The following is a 19,928-nucleotide window of genomic DNA, read 5'->3' as shown; positions in this document are numbered from 1 at the left end:
CTTTTCTCTGCACAGTTTGAATGGGTTGACAATTGTGCAGCTCGAATTCAAGAACCCACAAATATTTTTTGAGCCACCCAGCGAAAAAAAAAAAAAAAATTGATTGCATGAAAATATGGATGTTTACAGTATACAGTACAGCTGTGTGTATAATCTCATGATTGTGCATTCATGCGTACCTTTATCATATGTCGGTTTGTTTGTGTTTCCCTGCTTAGATGAGGGTTGAGATCAAGACCTTTGACATGAAACACGTGCGTGTGTTCCTCCTCCACCTCAGCGTCCTTCTGGTCATCCAGCTGGTCATTGCTCATGGTCAGGAGGATGCCAATGATGGCGGTATATCGGTAAGAAGTCCCACAGCATGTCAGTCTTGACCTCTTGTACCTTTCCCTTGACCCATCGAATCCCAGAAATCACGTTCGTGGTGTTTATTTGGTGCTATATCTTTTTATTATGATTTTGATTATTAATTGTTGGTTTTTGATAGTTTTAAAGTAAAAAATAGATAAATTTTGATAAATTTTGAAACAAAATTTTCATTTTTGCTTTTTGTTGTTTATATAATTTTCTTTTGCAGTTGTAGGATTTTAGAAAGCCTTGTAATTGCTAAATTTATAAATGAACCTTAAATTGGCAATGTGTTTTACAAAATTTGATATCCACTTTGTTATTTGGCATTTTTTCTTATTTATGCAGTTTTATCAAGTTTTGTCTAATTTTTCTTTGATGAAAAATATGCAGGGAATTTCAGAGGTGCCAAATTGAAATCATTTGGCAAGATGGTAATTTTTGGTGTGATGATTTCATGGTAATTTCTGTGTGAAAAATTCCCCAGGATTTGATTGCCTAATATTGCCACAGGTTTTTTTTAAATCACACTGTCCAGTGGTATCATGGCTTTGCCATTCATCTGATCTTCACACACTCCTTCCATATTCCTTTGGTGATGACGATGATGATGATGGTGGTGATGATGATAATTGTGATGATAAAGATGATATGAAACAATAAAAACATTGATAATGACAATAATAAATGACTTTATCCATTGTTGGATTGATATCAATAGGCATGATAACAGTATTAATAAAAGTTACAAAATTTATCTTTACTCAGTGCTGTGTCGCTTCATTGTAATGCTAAATGTGCTGTAAAATAGGAATAAAAAGAAATATCTTTCTACCCAAGTGCAATTTTCTCCATTGTGAAGTAAACATCAATGAGACAGAGTGGTAGATGTTTTGTTTAGAGTTGGACCTGAAATAAAAACATTTTGTTACCGGCCAACACATTACAGGTAAGGTTTAGTCAATAATATCATTACCTCACTACACATCCATGTGCATTTTGTACTTGTCTTCAGAATTTAAAATCATCTTATGGGGGAGGCTGCCAGGTTCCCATAGAGAATGGGTTAACTTCTTTACAAGACTGTGAAATAATAGCAATTTTTTTATAACAGTGAGACAATGACCCTGTTTACATGAGCGAAAAGGCCGGCCCTTATTTCAGTATAAACGCGCAAAAGGCCAAATGCGGGGCCAAAATTGGGAGGTGGTCTTGGCCGCAGCCGAGCTGCGGCCGAGCCCGACCTTTACTCAGTGTAAACACAAACTGGGCCAAATACGGTGCCAAATTTAGTCTGGCTAAATGTCGAAAACTAGTATAGTTTAAGGTGGTTTTGTCCTGCAAAGGATTTTTCCTTTGGCGAAGGCCTTTGCCGAACGGCGACTTCGTCGCCACGGAATCCACTTGGCAAAGGGTCTGGAAACCAGACTATGCCAAATTGTGTTTGTTTACAAGCAGAGTGCCACTACAACAAAATATTGGGAGGTTTGAATTAAAAGCCTGGGCCGAGCCCGGCACTGTAAATGGACAGAATGGCGGGGCATGGCCCCGCAATTGAGGCCGGGCTCGGCCGCTGCTCGGCCCAGCCCCGCACTGTAAACGGGGTCAATGTCACTATACAACGTTCCTCTAGTTTCACACAATGTTTTTCTTTGAAATCTTTGGCTGAGATGTGCAGAAGCTGATTATTAACCCGTTTCAGACTAGTCTGGAGTGTATACTCAGGTTGGTGTTTATAATGGGAAATGCAGTTTGTAGCAAAATCAGTCCGTCCTCTACGGGTTATTAGAATCTGTGTAGAGTAAATTTGATGCATGTGAGTGTGAACTGTCTCTTTATGTCACTGTTTCTCTCAGCCCTTTGTTTTATCTCTTGTGATAGGATCCATTCAGTGATGAAGGCTGCAATGAAGTACGGGGCTGCTTCTTCTGTGACGGAGCAGCTGGAACGAGGGTATCCTGGATCCCCAATCCGGAAGAGAATGCCATCAATTTTACCCTTTGGGGGAGCGTGGAGGGCAATTCTGCTTATGTGGCCGTTGGCATCACTACTACTCAAAATATGGTGAGTATATTTGTACACCGTAGAGGTTTATTACTGTGCTTAAAGGGGATGGATAGTAACTGATCAGTGGGAATCAGTGGAAATGCCGGGGGATGATTGTTCCAGTTCTTGTGGGATTCATTTAAGAGAACATTATATATCTATTCTTGTGTGGTTATTGTATTTGCTTCAGAATGGTCTCATATTCAAGTAATGGGCAGTTTAATGGTTCCAGGCTGGCATGCCTGTACAGTGACGGGGCATTAAACTGCACATTACTTGAATATGAGACCGTTCTGAAGCAAATAATTTTCACACAATAGACATACAATGTACTCTTAAATGAATCCCACAAGAATTTGAACAATCATCCCCCAGCATTTCCACTGATTCCCACTGATCAGTTACTAGCCATCCCCTTTAAAGTGGTATTTTTCAGTGACAACTTCAGGCCAGGGATGTCCTGCCACTGTGTTGTTATTTGGTGATTAGGTTTGAAATGCACAAACAGATATACTGCATTCTTACCACATGCTGTCATGTCTATGCTCTGAAAAGGTCTCTGAAGCCCCATTTTAATGGGATCGTACAGTTTTGGTTGAGACCTAATTTCAGGTTTCTAACATTTTTTTGGTGAGATAATGAGAAACCTCTTATGAAATATGAAAGAGCATAATGATTCCATGAGGAATTCAACATTTATTTGATGAAAATTGGTTTTGAAATGGCTGAGATATCCAAAACAGAGCGATTCTAACAAGTGTGGGACCCACACTTTATTACGATCGCTTTGTTTTACTTTTTTTTTGGATGTTTCAGTCATTCCAAACCTGATTTTCATCAAATAAACTTTGAATTCCTCTTAAAATGGTATGCTCTGTACTATTTCATAAGTGTTTTCTTGGTATCTCGCAAAAAGTTAAACGCCCAATTCTCATCTCCACCAATACTGTACCATCCCTTTAACAGAGTCTGTCAAACTAGAGTTAGTGCGGCAACTTGAATTTTTGGTTTGATTTAAGACTTATCGATTCTCTTCATTATTATGTGCTAGTAATTCATGTCTTTATCATTTGGTGTATCACAACATTGTTATTTCTAGGACCCCTCTGGAAAACAGCTGTGTTATGACAAACATAGCTTAGTAGGGCTATCTTTCTGTTCATTTTATGTACTATTTTGTTTATGCAATGATTATATGTAATGTGACTTTTTAACTGAAAATAAATTCAAATCAAATCAAATCAAACGTCCGGGTAGCATCAGGGTAATCTTTTTTCACCCTGCCTGTTAAAACTGTCCCCTCAAATGTGGCTCTGACGTTGTCGCTGTAACTTTTGCCAAATTCTGCCCTAGCATTACCCGGACATTACCCCGTCACTACCCTGTCAACCTTGGCCAGTAATAAGTCCAGTAAAGCATCAACAGCTCTAGCAGAGAGATTGTGTTCACTCAGCTTTGATGGGGAGTTATTGATTCGTTTCTTTGGAATGGAAGGGTTCTCTTACTGTCTCTGTTCCCCTTTGTGACTTCATGTAGATGAGTGGCGACGTCTATGCATGCACCTTGGATGCAGGGACCGCATCCTTTGGGCGATACTGGACACCTGCTGTGGGAAGGGGTGCAGAACCACGTACATTGGTAAGACATATCTAGCATATGAGCAGCATTTCTGGCAGTATGCCGTTACCCGCCCTATTTTTGCCATCTTTTGTGAGACCAGACTTATTTTGCTAGGACTGGGCGTATCCAGTTCACATGGGCACGCCCTCTTTCTGAACCGAGTTGCTAAACCCTTGTTTACTAGCCTATGTACTTTGCAGCTCTGTCTGTGCTAGACCTCCACAGGTAGCCCTCTTCAGCCGTAAGTTGTGCTTAACCAGATCCACACTCAATTTTGAAATCCAAACTGAGAACCATTCTTTTCCAGATCTAGGAGTAGTACAAAAAAAGTCATATTTCGAAATGAATTTAAGTGTTGTTTTTTTTCTGAAGTTCAAGTTTTTGTGCTCTTTTGAAGCTTGAACTACAGCTGTAGTGTGCATAGGATTTGCACTTGTCAAGTTTTTAAATAAATTTCTGATTTTGCCATTTGATTTTATGTTCCTTTGTTTTTATGCTGAATGGCCCAGGGGAGGTATTGCAATCACTCACTCTCATCTTGTGTAAACTTTTGCATGTTTTCATCATCTTCTTGAAAACAGGGCCCTGTCTTATAAAACTTGTGATAGAAATCAATCAGTCACAAATCTTTAGAAAGCTGCAATCAGTCGCAACCTGTGATTGATTGATTGCAGTTCTCCGTCTTAATTTCAATCATAACTTTTTTTATAAGATGGATTTGCATTCAATTGTAAAGTTGTGATTGATTTGAATCAATCACAGGTCTTTATAAGACGGGGCCCTGGTCCCCTGGATTTTGATCAAACTTGACAGGAATCGTCAAAGGGAGAGAAAATGATAATGTGGGCAAATTGTGGTGGTGCCCAATTAGTTTGCAGGCGTAAACCCTTGTTGGTTGTAAAGGAGTCTGTGCCAAGACTACTATGTGCACCACTGGCACTGTCCCATACATAGGCCCTGTATTGTAGCTTCTTCCTGGGAAAGGCTACATTGCCAGTGCAGTGGTGCATGTAGTAGTCTTTGCACAGACTCCTTTATGACCAACAAGGGTTTGTGCCTGGATACTAGAGCCCAATAGAGAGTGCTGTAAAATGGGTCCCGTGGAGACCAAAATAAGCCAAATAAGCTGTTTAGAAATTGCTTTCAGTGTTCTTAGGTCTGTGCTGTAGATGTATTGTGATAATAACTTGGTGTGACTTGCAACTGAGATAAGAGGTATGAAATCCTTTGTAGCATCATTTTCATTTGGAAAATATAAAAGGTACTGTATGCTCTATTTTCTTACCATCTATTAAGATAATTCTTGAACCTCTTCCATGTTCCATCTCTTCTTTTGCCCGACAGAAAGGAGTTCCCGACTTTCAGGCAGAGGTCGTTGATGGGGAACTGAGATGCCAGTTTCGCCGCGTCATGTCTCTGAATGATGGGGATGCAGAATTTTACGATGTTAGCGGAAACGAAACCATATCCTATCTCATCATGGCTAAAGACGACGGGTTTGACGGTACGTCTGATCTTTGTAACTTTTGACCAACTTCAGAAACTGTGCGCCACATTCTTTCAGTGTACAGTGACTCTGCATGCTCCAATGTTAATAATGATGATGATGATGATATTGATTATGATAATGATAATGATAATAATAATAATAATAATATTAATAGTAATAGTAATAATAATAATAATAATAATAATGATAATGATAATGATAATGATAATGATAATAATAATAATAATGATAATAATAATAATGATAATAATAATAATGATAATAATAATAATGATAACAATAATAATAATAATAATAATAACGATAATGATAATGATTAAAAAAATAAATGATAATACATATTTATATGATGCCATCTGTCTAATCTCGTGCAAATTCACTAAAGGCTGTGTCACACCTTTCCGGGCAAGCCTTGCGTGCGACTTGTGAAGAACAATTTTTACTACGCAGAGGTCCCTGCAGATGACCCGCACATGACAGTACCTAGCACGTATCTCACCTGTAGTTGCCCGGAGGTGCACACGCAAATCTTTTTACCCGCAGCCTTGTTTAGGCCCTGTCACACCTTTCCAGGCAAGCTACGTGGGCTTGTTGTGTGTGGGGATACTCCAGCATACCGGACAATTTCTGAGGGCGAACAAGGATTTGGGCGAGTCAGTGCATGTGTCTTACTTGCTGGACGCGTCTACTTAAATTCTACTTGCGGGTATACTGTGTGACCTGTGTGCCAGGCACGTGGGGTTGACAACTCAGTGAAGGAATTCCTCTGAAGGAATGGCACAATTAAGTCCCTCAGAATGTCATTATCTTAGCCGCATACAGGGACCGCGAAGTACCTGCGTGGGAGTTGCCTGCAAGGTGCTGCCGCTAAGTAAGGGCCTCCTACTGGCGTTCTGCGTGGACCTCTGCGTGCAATCCCCGCACCTCACCTGGAAAAAGTTTTGGTCATGCTCAAAACTTGGCTGCAGGTAAATCGGACTTGCATGCGCACCTCCGGACAACTACGGGCGAGATACGCGCTTGGTACTGTCAGGTTTGGACCAGCTGCAGAGAGCTCCGGGTAGCAAATTTGTTTCCCCACAAGTCAAGCTGCAAAACTTCCCCAGATACGGTATGACAAGGCCTTGAGCATGCTCAAAACTTGTTCCGAGTGAACCTTGGGGGTTCGCTCGCAGAGTTACCCGCAGAACACCAGTAGGAGACCCTTACCGGCAGCACCTTGCAGGCAACTCCAACACAGGTACTTTGCAGTACCTGTAAGTCCCTTGTAACCGAAAAGTGGATCGGTTTCAAAGCTCTCACGCAGGTCACACGGAATACACGCAAGTAGAAGGTAAGTAGCATGCGTCTAGCAGGTAAGACAAAAGTGCGAAATTAGCAAGCATTCTTGTCCATCCGTGGAAAATTCTCCTGTGTGCTGGAAAATCCCTACTCACAACAAGCCTGCGTAGCTTGCCCGGAAAGTTGTGACACGGCCTTAAGTTTCACTTTATTGTGTGATATCCAGTATTGTATGACAGAACTTACATAATATTTTGGAGTAAAATTTCGTGTTATATTTTCCTTCTTGATGCACAGGGGGCCTTGGGTTCCATGGAAGTATGTTTTGTACTTCAGGAGAACTTGTCTTAGCCCAGACCTTCTCCGCCGAATCAGAGGAGGAAAGTCCAGTTCTGATGCAAGTCCACGGTAAGCAAGCTCCGTCAGGGGTCAAAGGTCAGAAGGAAACAGTTATGAGTTGCCAATCTATCCCCCATTCAGATGGTAGAGAAATCTCTCTTGTAGTCTTTATCATAATCCGTAGTACAGGTAATCATGATTGTAATCAAGATATTTCTTGCTTCTGAAAGCAAATTATTGTAGTCACGATATTAGAATGCTGATTCACAGATCGAGGTCCGGAGATGTTTTCATATTGAACCTGTCGTAAAGGACAACCTCCAAATCATGATTTTAGGAGATGGAGCTTATTGTGACCTTATTTTTATTTACGCCCGCAGAGCTCATGGAACATAATGCAATATGTCTGCCCTGCATGAGCTAGTGAGCGCTTTGTGAGTGTGATTGACAGGTCATGAAGCTTGTTCCTCCGAAGCGTAAATCAAGATAACAATCATGATTCATAAACATGATTACAACAGAGATATTTCTATCATTGGAAAGAGCTTTTTCTTTTTGCGTCCGAGCGTCTGAACATTCCATAACTCAAATCAAGAGTACAATCATGGTTTATAATATATGATTACAAGAGAGATGTTTCTAGTGTCTGAAAGAGCTCTCTTTCATTTGAACCCTATTCTGGTCACATACTATAGTGTAATTCTCTTGGAAAATTATAAATAACAGCTGATGTATGGCTGATCCTCAAAATGGCAACATAGATTAATAGATTTGGTATAGTGTTTCTGTCTCAAATTGGCAATGTAATTTTTCCCTGTTTTTGTGCACACTAAAATCTAATAAATTCCATCTAATCTTTCCCCAACAAAAATTATACAATGTAAATTTTAGAGTTACCAATTTGATATTAAAGGACAAAACAATCAATTAGGCAGCAAAAGTACCCCAGAAATTGATAGGTTGAATTTTTAATGGTGCTCAAACCAGTGCAGTACATGTATATAAAGAGAGTTTGGATGACTGCTAAATTGTGTAGTTAGTATATTACGTGTTAGAGGGTTAGCATGTAAGGTCAGACGTCATAAGGAAAGCAAGCCAAATTAAGGATAGTTAACAATGGGTACTGCGTGTGAGTGCACTTTGGTAATAACATGGCTCCCCGAAGATCACGGGACCAGTTTTGACCAATCACAGCCTTCAAAACTCATGAGCCGAAAACGAGTTGGCCAGACTCTCTTTATATACGGTACTGGCCCAGACCATCTGATGGTCGTAGAAGGACAAGTGTGTTATCTGAATTCTCATCTTGTTGAAACAATGTACAATGTAGGTTGCCTCATGATCATTGCCTGGATGGGGTTTGCCAGCATCGGCATCACGGTAGCTCGCTTCTTCAAGCCGATGTGGCCCAACAGCACACTCTGTGGAGAGAAGGTCTGGTTTTCGGTAAGATCCATGGACCCACTAGCCATAATTCCTTTGTACAGACATACACTGCATTGTCCTTGTTCTTGTTTTTGTTTGTTTGTTTTTTCCTTGTTAGAGTATCCTAATGCAATCTCAGTGTAAATGTTGTTGTACTATAGCAGCTTCTGTTATCATAAGACAGGCCCATTGAATAAGGCAGTGACTGTCCAGTGTGTTACCCGGCAACATGACATTGGCTCCTGCAGCAGTTGCTCCTGACTTATCATCTCCTTGGACTTAGGGTTAGGGTTGGGGTTGTGATAGGGTTTTAGGTTTAGTTTGATGTGATGATTAGGATTAGGGTCAGGGTTTTGTTCGTGGGTGGAATTCATGCTTGGCTTAATAGCATGCAGATCGATACTTCATGGGAGCAATTGTTGTGGGAGCAAATTTCATGGAACCAATTACCCCAAAGAGGTTACTGTAAAAGTGGATATTTGTGTGCTGCTAATATTTTGTGCTCGTTGAAGAAGAGTTTCATGTGCTTTTAATTCTGTGGAAGCAAGACATCTAGTCGTGGAACATAGGGCAAGCAAAAATGTTTGTGTGCTTTCATTTTTACGTTAGTTCCTGGTTGCGCGAAATGTGCAAAAATTACAACACCGGGAAAATTTCCCCTTTTACAGTGTAGGCAAGTTAAGTTCTAGACTGCTTACTTGCATACCCTGTACAATTGCTCTGGGAGTGCACATAATGAGCACTAGGTTTGCTCCTCGTGGCAAACAGCACTCCTTGCTAGCTTTACTAGCAGTCAAGGAGCAATCAAAGAGTGCAGACATCCAGTACTCCCTGTACAATTGTTTTGGGAGCGTGCAGAGCAAAGTCCGTCAGTGATTACTGTGTTGATATATGTATGTTTGTAAAGTCTTTGCTCTGATGAGTCTTGAGCATCATAGACACTCTCACAGCTTACATCGTCTCAACGATGTCTCCTCATTACCAAGCATTCTCACTCCTAATTAAAGGCATATTAATGCCAAGACAATTACAAGGGCACTTCTATGTCTCCTTATGATTACAGAAGTTGTACATAGTCCGCCCTCTATAGGTAGTGAGTATGTAACTTGCTCAGACAGCATCCTGTGGTTGTTTGTGCACTGCTGCCTGCATGGGGGATGTGGTTATCTTATGGTTAATTTGAAGATTAATGGAGATTAAAGAAGATTAAAAAGCTGCTGTCATATTACAGTTACCTAGAATGCACTGCAAACTAGCATAGTCAACCTGTGGCCTTGATGATAGTAGTGAGTGAGAGTTTAATTGTAGCATGAGTTTCACATTTACCTTCCTTGTCATTAACCCAATTTTGAGATGACTCTTTCAGAGGTTTGGGCGAGCTTGACTCTTTCCATTTCACAAATCTCAAAATATTTCTCATGACAGATACATCGGACCTGTATGGTGTCTGCATTTGTACTCTTCATTGCTGGCTTCATCATCATTTTTGTCCACGTGGGGGGTATCATAGGTCCAGATGAGGTGGGTAGACTCTATTCTTTTCTTCTTTTTCTTTTTTTATCATCAGTGCCGCAAGTTTTGTAAAATAAAATTCAGAGCAAGAAAATTGTTTAGTTTTTGGTAATCGTTCGTTTCCCCCAATATATTCCAATTAAAAATGCAATGCACCAATGGACTTAAATATGGATGTCTCCATATCCATGCCTGCTTTATTTCAAGTCCTCATACAGTTTGAAAGCAATCAGAAAAGAATTCTCTTGATAAAAGTTGAGTTGCAGTTATTGTTCGTAAATATTTATTAGTAGATTTTTAGCTCACCTTAAGTGAGCTATTGCGATCGCTCTTCGTCCGGCGTTCAGCGTCCGTCATCCGTCGTGCGTAAGCTTGTTACATTTCCATCTTCTTCTTGAGAACCCCATGACCGATTTTCACCAAATTTTGAAGGTAGTATCCCTAGGGCATAGGACCTCAGTTTGTTCAAATAGGCACCATGCCCCACCTGGGGGCCCCCAAGGGGTCCCAAACCCCCCAAAATTAAGGAATCTTAAAAAATCTTCTTTTCTAGAACCAGAAGTGATAGAGCTATATTAAAACTATGAGTTAGTACAGTGATGACTGTAGTTTTGAGCTTGTTAATGTCGGAATCAGGGGTGCCCCCCTTGGGACCCAGGGGAGGGGGTGGGGAGGGGTCCTAATGGGGCCTAAATTGTACATTTTCATCTTCTTCTTGAGATCCCCATTACCGATTTTTACCAAACTTGGCAGGTAGTAGCATCTCTAGGGGGATAGTATCTCAATTTGTTCAAATGGGCACCATGCCCTACCTGGGGGCCCCCAGCTCCCTCCCCCCCCCCCCCCCCCAAAAAAAAAAAAAAAAAAAACGAATCTTTAAAAATCTTCTTCTCTAGAACCAGAAGTGGTTCATCTTCATCTTCTTTCATCTTCTTGCTGAAAACAACATAATGGATTTTCACCAAACTTGGCAAGTAGCATTCCTTGAGGCATAGGATCTCAAAGTGTTTGAATGGGCAGCATGCTTTCCTTTGGGGCTTCAGGGGGCCCAAACCTCCTAAATTCAGGAATATTCAATAATGTTCTTCTCTAGAATCAGAAATGATTATGGAGCTTTAAGTATATATTTTTTTCAAACTACATAGTCCAACCTTCTATAAAGTACAATGTACTTGGCAGGTATCTTTACCAGAGTGATGGAATATGTAAATGGACACCATGCCTCCAGCTCTCAAAGCTGCCCCGGCCCCAAAGTTTCATACATTGTTCTCAGGTAATTTAGAGTCTGCAAGAATATCTGGAAGGTGAACTTGCGATACTCAGGTGAGCATGAGGCCCCTGGGTCTCTTGTTCTGTCATGTGATCATTAAAATGCAGACAAAAGAAGCCATTTCCATTACGTGATCGAATTTGTCAGACGCAGGGAAAACTATTTCCGTCTTGAAGTTGAATTGTAATTCTGAAGACAACTATTTATTTATTTTGGTCTTTTACTCCACAAATAATGGCAAAACGTACATTAAATGACTTATACTGAACATCAAATTGTATGTTTTGATCTAAATACAATGTATGCAGCATAAGGATTGATATGTATTGAATTGAATTGAAGTATTGTTATCATCTCAGCAAAGACTGTCTTTGGGGTCGTGCAATTCAACAACTTCTTGTCTTACCAATGTCTAATGCTTTCCATCTTGTCTTCAGCCCCCACGGAGATTCGCCCACACTATCTGCGGTATTCTGGCCACTGCCTTTGGTGTAATCAACCCCATCATGGCCATATTCAGACCCCACCCTGGCACTGAATAGTAAGTCAATCTCACAAGCACATAGTCATGCTTTAGAACATATTTAGGATGCCTGAATATTTGTGTTTTCATCTAGAGCACACTCTCCATGTACATGTACTTAGTATCAAGTATAGTCAGTAATAGCACAAACTGATTGAATGGTACTGCCAGGCAAGCCCTTATTCATAACCCTATTCTTACTGGGAGGGGGTCAAATTGACCCCCCCCCCCTCGACATTTCGCGCCATGATTCCGCAACGTGCAAAGATTTTGCTGTGTCATTTCATGACTTTTTTCTTTGAAGTCTCCTGCATTTTTTGAGACCAATTTTGCGATGTCCAGGTACACCGTTCTGAAGTTACGTAATGTTTTGCCTATGCATGTCAACCCGAAAACAGCTCAAATTTGTGATATCGTGTGCAAATCCAATGCAAATTGTGTTTTTTGTTAAATTGACATTAATTATATTATTTCAACTTAAAATCATTGAAATTAATCAATTCTAATGTTAGATAAACTTGAAAGAGTGCCTGCAACAAATTTTGGAAAAAAAAAACCCAATAGAAAACAAAAGGTGAAAAAGTTGTCAGTAAAATACATAAGAAATCAACAAACAATAAAAAATAAAAGAAATTGATTTTGATTGTGCTACATTTATCTTTTTACAAGAAATTTGTTTAATTTGTCTTGAGGACTTCTGACACAAAAATTCAGCAATCCTTCAGTCTTTTCAATGGAGTTACAGGTGAAAATATTATTTCATGCCTAAATTTGCTGAATTAATTTTCTAAAAATAGAAAATCAATATTTTTGTGTTTTATGATCGTGTAATTTTTTAGTTGACATCTGGCTCTATGTTCAGGCAAAATTTTGCAGCAATCGCGCCATCAGAAGCCGCGATCTGAAGGGGGGATCAAATTGACTCCCCCTCAGTAAAAACTTGGTCTCAAATAGCCCAGTTAAAATAGGGTTAATGTTTGGTATATATGACAGATAGACCATAAACAAACATCACAGTTACTTTCATCTCTAAAGTTCCTACTGCCTTTAACATTTGTACAGTCTTTTTACCTCCTTGATGCTCTGTAGTGATACATTACTCAATGAGTATCATTAAAACACAAGCACAGATGAAAGTCACACAAAAATGCATATCCTTGATAAATTCTGTGAACGCCATTAATCATTTCTTGGTTTTCTCTTCATAAAAATCATAGCCATGCTATAGATATTTCATTAACATGTGTGTTTAAAGTAGAAAGAGATGAATGAAAGCCTTCCATAGCTTACTCAAAAATGACAGTATCTTTGCCATGGCAGTTGACTGTAGTGTAAAGAATTTACATAGTGAGAACATTGGATTTTACATTCAAGTTCATATCATTCTGTCTTGCAATTTATGCGATTGATTAAAGTACATTGTAGACGAGTACACAAGAGCACTTGAGAGTACTTTGTATGAATGAAGATATCATGGAGATGCTTGGTGGTACAAAACTTCAAAATTGCGTTAAACAAATACATACTGCTACTGAACGTTTTCGACGTGCACTCTTCGGAGTAGAAACCGCACGTATGAAACAGGAAGCGCGAACATAACAATATAAGCAAAACGAGCAAACCATTCAAGTGAAACAGTGCGTACGCTGATTGGCTAAAGTAAACATGAGTCAGAATCAAAAGAGTGCCAATGTGCGTACAAACTCCTTTTGCCTGCATAGAATAGGACTGGTCAGCTGAATGAATGTAGCCTCAAGCATACGCAGGTGAGCGTCGCTCCGGGCTCTACTGTCTATGCGAAACTGTGACGAGGTGAAATGCTCAGCGCATGCGCGACTAGTCAGTAAGTGCTGAGCAATAGCAGATGAAGGGTTACCAGCGGTGACTGCACTGTCAGCGGGGCGTTTACACTGGCGCGAGGGCTGTGCGCGATCAACTAGCTGCTTGTTACGTATGTGTGCTGGCACATGTTGTTTGATGCGGTCCGCAAGTCGCTGTGATGTGCGCCCTATGTACCGTGCTTCACAACGGCACTTAAATTCATAAACAACGTTATTCATTTGTGTGACAGGGATAGCATCCTTGCGTACTGCGGAGAGCATGCGTCGAGTTGTAAAGACCACTCGTGGTTCAACAGCATAGTAAGTTGAACAAACAGCCTGCTTGAGTTGCTGCTCAAACTTTTGAGAGAGTTTACCTTTCCACGGAAGTTTAAGGTACACGGGACGTTTGTGGGGTCCAAATTGCTTGGGCGGAGCGTTGAGCTTGCGCAATATGTTTACCTCGATGACGTTATCAGGGTAACCATTCTCATGTAGGATCTGGCGTATGCGGTCAATTTCAGTAGAAAAATGACAAGGCGAGCAGATTCGCTTCGCATGGTCAACTAGCACGTTAATTAGACCAATCTTATACCGGGTGGGACTGAATGAATCCCAGCGCATGTATTGACCAGTGAACGTGGGTTTACGATAGATGGTAGTGGTAAAACAACTAGCACACATACGTAACAAGCAGCTAGTTGATCGCGCACAGCCCTCGCGCCAGTGGCGCCAGTGTAAATGCCCCGCTGACAGTGCAGTCACCGCTGGTAACCCTTCATCTGCTATCGCTCAGCACTTACTGACTAGTCGCGCATGCGCTGAGCATTTCACCTCGTCACAGTTTCGCATAGTCAGTAGCGCCCGGAGCGACGCTCACCTGCGTATGCTTGAGGCTACATTCATTCAGCTGACCAGTCCTATTCTATGCAGGCAAAAGGAGTTTGTATGCACATTGGCACTCTTTTGATTCTGACTCATGTTTACTTTAGCCAATCAGCGTACGCACTGTTTCGCTTGAATGGTTTGCTCGTTTTGCTATATTGTTATGTTCGCGCTTCCTGTTTCATACGTTCGGTTTCTACTCCGAAGAGCGTACGTCGAAAACGTTCAGTAGCAGTATGTATTTGTTTAACGCAATTTTGAAGATATCATGGTTACATTTACACAGCCAATGTATAGACTAGAAGTAGTTTCAACAGTCCTGTACCGAGTTTGGTCAGAGTTCGGATCAAGCAAGCAAGAAATCTAGAGCATTAGAGCAAATTGCAGATGATTAATGTCACCCAGAATATTGTATTGTCATTTGAACATTTTTTGTTGTTAAAGGTTTAGTGGCATCTTACGTCTCAAAATGATTACTTTTCCATTTGTCAATTTTCCAAGGTTTGCCTTCCTAATACCTCTTCTTGTGATCTCCAGAGATAGAGAGACAGACAGAGACAGACAGACAGACAGACTGACAGACAGACAGACAGACAGACAGACAGACAGACAGACAGACCGAAAGAAAGAAAGAAAGAAAGAGGTGTGAGAGAGAAAGAAAATGATAGAGGATAGGACAGAGAGGGGGAGAGAAATGAGAGAGAAATGCAGCAAAGTTTGATTGCTTTTAACATGAATAATTTGTGTTGTCTGCCCATACAGTCGACCAATCTTCAACTGGGCCCATTGGGCAGTAGGTCTACTGGGATACAGCCTTGCAAGTAAGTATGATTTACAAGTTTGAAAGGGATCCACTCTCTTGATACTAAAGATTAACAAACAAGCACACAATCTGGTAAAACTGTTTTCATAGGTTTTCTTTCTGTTTTCGTAACATTAAACAGAAAAATATTTTGATGTCTTAAATCCTTGTATTTCAATGATCATTCAATGTGACTTGGTAAGCCCAGGACACAAGTTTCATTGGCCGCAAAAGTGAGCAAAGTACTAATGACAAAACAACACACAGTTGACTTGAAGGTCAAAGGGCTATTGGTACAGTAATAGTTATTGAAATTAAAGTATCATATTTGAGCCCGTGCCCATTACTTTCGCTCTCAAAGTCTAATAGCAATAAAATGTTGTACAACGGATTGAAAAAAAAAAGAATATGCCAGACAATTATTTGAATAAAATGACAAGAGTGAGAGTGGAAAGTGAGGATCATCAAACGTCACTGAACTTTAGACCAAAACTTTGTTTTGCACCGTAAAGTCAGCTCGCAAAGTTCAATAGGAATATGATTTCATGTGCTGTAAAGAAAGATAGAAAAAAAAGGAGCAAAAACATACTCCCTGTCGTGAATGCAGTCTCCTAGCAACATTGATTGTAGTAAAGGACCTTTTGATTCTGGTTTGTTTGGTTGCTGGAGTGGGGAATCAACAGTGATCAAGTTTAGTTAAGTTATGCCCACGTGACATTACTTAACGAAAAGATAGGCTGAAAGTTTCAATCCTCTATGAATAGCCCATACAATGTAGTTTAACTCTGTGTAGGTGCTCTTGAAAGTTAGCACTCTAACAAGACATCTTAGGGTCTATGCTCTATTCACAAGGGGACGTCGCCACTTGTAGTGTAGCATCGTGTGGACATGATAATCAACAAACTAAAAGACAGCTTGATGCAACTGCATGGACTGTATCGCAGCACGTCATCGGGTTTATTGCTAGAGCTGCATGTATATATTTCTTCTAGTTCTGTGGTTTAATCATCGAGTGGGACGCTCTCTTGAAAATTCAGTCTTCAGGAGTCGTTCAAAACTACAAAATAATCAGCGAAAATTAACACTTCAAAGATTACAAATGTCTTGTGAATGTGATTATAGATAGCATTTTGAGAGCACTCTCTTCTATCACATCCCACAACACATGTGAAGAAAGAGATCACGGTGATCTTCCCCTGAAAACTTTATCATCCATCTATTGTTTGCCTTTTTCAGTCACAACGATTGGTCTGGCCTTGGCTCCTGTTGATGATTCGACCATCCTCCTGGGGCTGGAGACTTACACCTTCTGGATCCTCATTGGCTATATCGGCTTCTACACTCTCCTCTGGATCTTGTTTGAGATCCTTCGCTGTGTCTCTGACAGTGCAGGTATGTTCCTATTCTCTCTCTCTCACTTGATTACCCAGTTCATACTGGCAAAAGTTTTCTGTCTTCCTTGGCCTTAAAGGGATCGTACAGTTTTGGTTGAGACCTAATTTCAGGTTTCTAACACTTTTTTGTAAAATAATGAGAAACCTCTTATGAAATATGAAAGGGCACGTAATTCTATGAGGAATTCAACGTTTATTTGATGAAAATTGGCTTTGAAATGGCTGAGATATTCAAAAAAGAGCGATTCTAATAAAGTGTGGGACCCACAGTTCATTGCGATCACTTTGTTTTACTTTGTTTTTGGATGTCTCAGTCATTCCAAACCCGATTTTTATCAAATAAACTTTGAATTCCTCTTAAAATGGTATGCTCTGTACTATATCATAAGTGTTTTCTTGGTATTTCGCAAAAAGTTAAAAGCCCAATTCTCATCTCCACCAATACTGTACCATCCCTTTGAACTGTTTCAAGATTGTCTCATACTAATTGTGACTGAACTTAATTAGCAAAATAAGGCAGTCTGATTTGATTCTCATTGAAGGTGATTGGTTGTTTAGGTGATTCATGCTGTGTAAGGCTCAGTATAAAACATACTGCACATTCAAAGCTGATAAAAAGGGATATCCAAGGTCATGCTTTACGATGTAGTGCAGTTGCCCCATCATACACTGTGTGAACATCACATACAGTGCGTAGGTGAATTTCATTCATATGAAATGGTGTTTACGTGCTTCTGCTACAAGTGCAAAGACAGAATTTGTGGCTACAACATAGGCAGTATGAATGAACTAGCAGCCGTTAGTCTTTTCAGAATTGGTTGAAATAGTTCAAAGCAGGTTTAAATCAGTGTCCATTCATTATTTCTTTTTTTTTTTTTTAAGTTACACATTATGGTACATTGTATATAGTATCTAAAGAGTTGTGTTGTCATTGGTAATAAAAATGATTGTTATTACGCATTGTCTTCTGACCCTAAAGGTCGTTCAGATGACATTCCCCTGAGCGGTAAGGATGCTGGCCCCCCAGAGCCTGCCGACGCCTCTGAGAATCCTTCTGTAAGTGACCAGCTCTCTGTCCAACTCTTCTTTCAATTCTTACCTATGGCTACTGTGTCTTGGTGAATGATGGCTCTGTAGGGGAGTAGTTAGTCAATTGCATCACATTTTACCATTTGTGGGACTCTATGGGTGCAAGTAGTGGTAGAGTGGTTGTAGTCACTATGGCCCGAATTCATGAAGGTAGTACAATCTTTATTTGTCCGTGGTTTAAACCGTGGACAAAGACCGTAGTTTTGTATGGGGCGCCAAGTGTTGCATGGCCTATTTTGTCACGAAATCTGCCATTTCGTCGACGACATGGTCATGTCGATTGTACCATATTCGTGAATTCAGGCCTTTAGCTTGAATTGCTTTGATGTCATGTATTAAGGACTCCCTCTATAGTTGAAATGGAGGAAATAGTGTTAAAAGACACTAATCTGATGTTACACTGATTCATACATACTTCAACATGTTAATGGCTTTGGTGTCACTGGTATGTGCACTGTGGGTCTGTCTGGTTGATTAGTGCATGAGACATTAATTTTTACTGTTGTACCAGTGGAATATTGGGAATAAATTTCAGTCAGGATTTTTTTTTTCACACAAACATACAATGTACGTTAGCCTCTTTGTGCTAGTTCTCATTTTTGTGCATGTATGTGTAGCTTCCTGGTGATTGGTGGACATTAGTATATCTACAGTGTATGTATATCAATACAGGTTATGCATGTTTAGATTTTTAACAATTGTATAGCATCTTTCATTTCACGATAAGTTCCGTATCCCGTAGTGTGTACAGTATCTAGTAACACCACATGTCACCAGTATGATTTACACTGGATCTCTATCATAAACAAATTTCGGGGTACTTTTTGTCTGATACTTAGTTTCAGCTTTTCAGGTTCATTTCAGGCGACTTCTATCTGGTTATGTGTTCCTTATCTTATCTTCTCACGCATGATATCAGGGTCTGAATGATAGTCTAATTTCATGGTCTTAATGTATGGATTACATGTAATGTTTGATATTTTTTTCTACAGTTTTGTGAAATCCATTTATGTCACTTATGTCTCACAATATTTGGTTGATCATTTTCCGTGGGAATAAATTTCAACACTTCTTCATACTGTGGGATACATTACAGAAACAGTATCCCAAAACTCACATACATGTGAGAGTATAATATGAACGATGATGTTACACCAGCATACATCATTCCAATATATACAATGCACAATTCTAAATGTGGTCATGTCTGTTTTAACTTTCTTAATTCACCTAAACTCACCATTGACATTCTCTGCTAATAATAGCTTTTAAACACACATGCGTTGCATCACAGCAATAATATTTTTCTCCCTCCTCTTTCAGCCTGTGTGTAAGTCTTTTATGCCTAGGATTGCTGACTAATGCGCACATATGCACAATTATTAACCAGTCTACACGCCACATCCATCCAAGACTGATTTCAAACCGTGACTGATCAAAGGGAGTATATACATTTTGTAGTTGTTTTTGGTCTCAAGCCCCCACTCCCAATTTTTCAAACAGCAGTAGCCATGATGTAAATTTGTGATAAAGTTTTACATTTTTGTGATATGAAATAACGTATTGATAGAAATGCAAGCAAGTACATTGTGTACTGAGTAGGTTGTCTATGGGTAGATAGAAATTGTCAGTGTGTGGCATGACATGAAAAATCTTAAGTGTCATTCTTTATTCTTAGCTAGTATGTTAAAACATTGTGTGTTCGTGTGTGTGTGTGTGTGTGTGTGTGTTTGTGTGTGTGTGTGTGTAAATTATATAGTAGTAGTTCATAGTGGATATGTCAAAACTATAATCTCATGTCTCTAGTTGTTTGCCATGGCTAAAATCGTGTGTTTTGTTGAACTTGCAGATACCCTCCTCCCTATGATTGCTTGCAAATTCATTTTCAATGAACAACAGATGAGTGTCACATAAGAGGTTACTGCTATCAGAAACTGTAGTGTTCCATAGTCTGTGTTTTATGTTGTAACTCTCCTTACCTTGTGCACCCATTTTACTGCACAATCATTTGCTTGGCACTGAGCAGGAGAACAAGAATATGAATGCAGCCGTCCGACATTA

At 39.9% G+C, this 19,928-nt stretch overlaps 1 protein-coding gene across 1 annotated transcript in view; it reads left to right on the top strand.

Moving 5' to 3' along the window:
• The first annotated feature begins 218 nt into the window (after nucleotides 1-218).
• The window catches only part of LOC139733325 (putative ferric-chelate reductase 1), a 45,329-nt gene continuing 25,619 nt past the window's right edge, over nucleotides 219-19,928 (top strand). Inside the window, exons 1-11 of the mRNA XM_071644163.1 lie at nucleotides 219-347; nucleotides 2,233-2,415; nucleotides 3,934-4,035; nucleotides 5,362-5,521; nucleotides 7,106-7,216; nucleotides 8,478-8,593; nucleotides 9,998-10,093; nucleotides 11,792-11,895; nucleotides 15,345-15,403; nucleotides 16,621-16,776; nucleotides 17,758-17,834. Coding sequence (XP_071500264.1) covers nucleotides 219-347; nucleotides 2,233-2,415; nucleotides 3,934-4,035; nucleotides 5,362-5,521; nucleotides 7,106-7,216; nucleotides 8,478-8,593; nucleotides 9,998-10,093; nucleotides 11,792-11,895; nucleotides 15,345-15,403; nucleotides 16,621-16,776; nucleotides 17,758-17,834 — 1,293 coding nt within the window. The remainder of the gene's footprint in view (nucleotides 348-2,232; nucleotides 2,416-3,933; nucleotides 4,036-5,361; nucleotides 5,522-7,105; nucleotides 7,217-8,477; nucleotides 8,594-9,997; nucleotides 10,094-11,791; nucleotides 11,896-15,344; nucleotides 15,404-16,620; nucleotides 16,777-17,757; nucleotides 17,835-19,928) is intronic.

Source organism: Diadema antillarum, unplaced genomic scaffold (assembly GCF_040938485.1).
Source record: "Diadema antillarum isolate AM-2024a unplaced genomic scaffold, OU_Dant_1.0 seq00000471_RagTag, whole genome shotgun sequence".
Taxonomy (NCBI): Eukaryota; Metazoa; Echinodermata; class Echinoidea; order Diadematoida; family Diadematidae; genus Diadema; species Diadema antillarum.
Note: the sequence above shows the minus strand (reverse complement) of the source record. Positions and strands in the feature narration are given on the sequence as shown.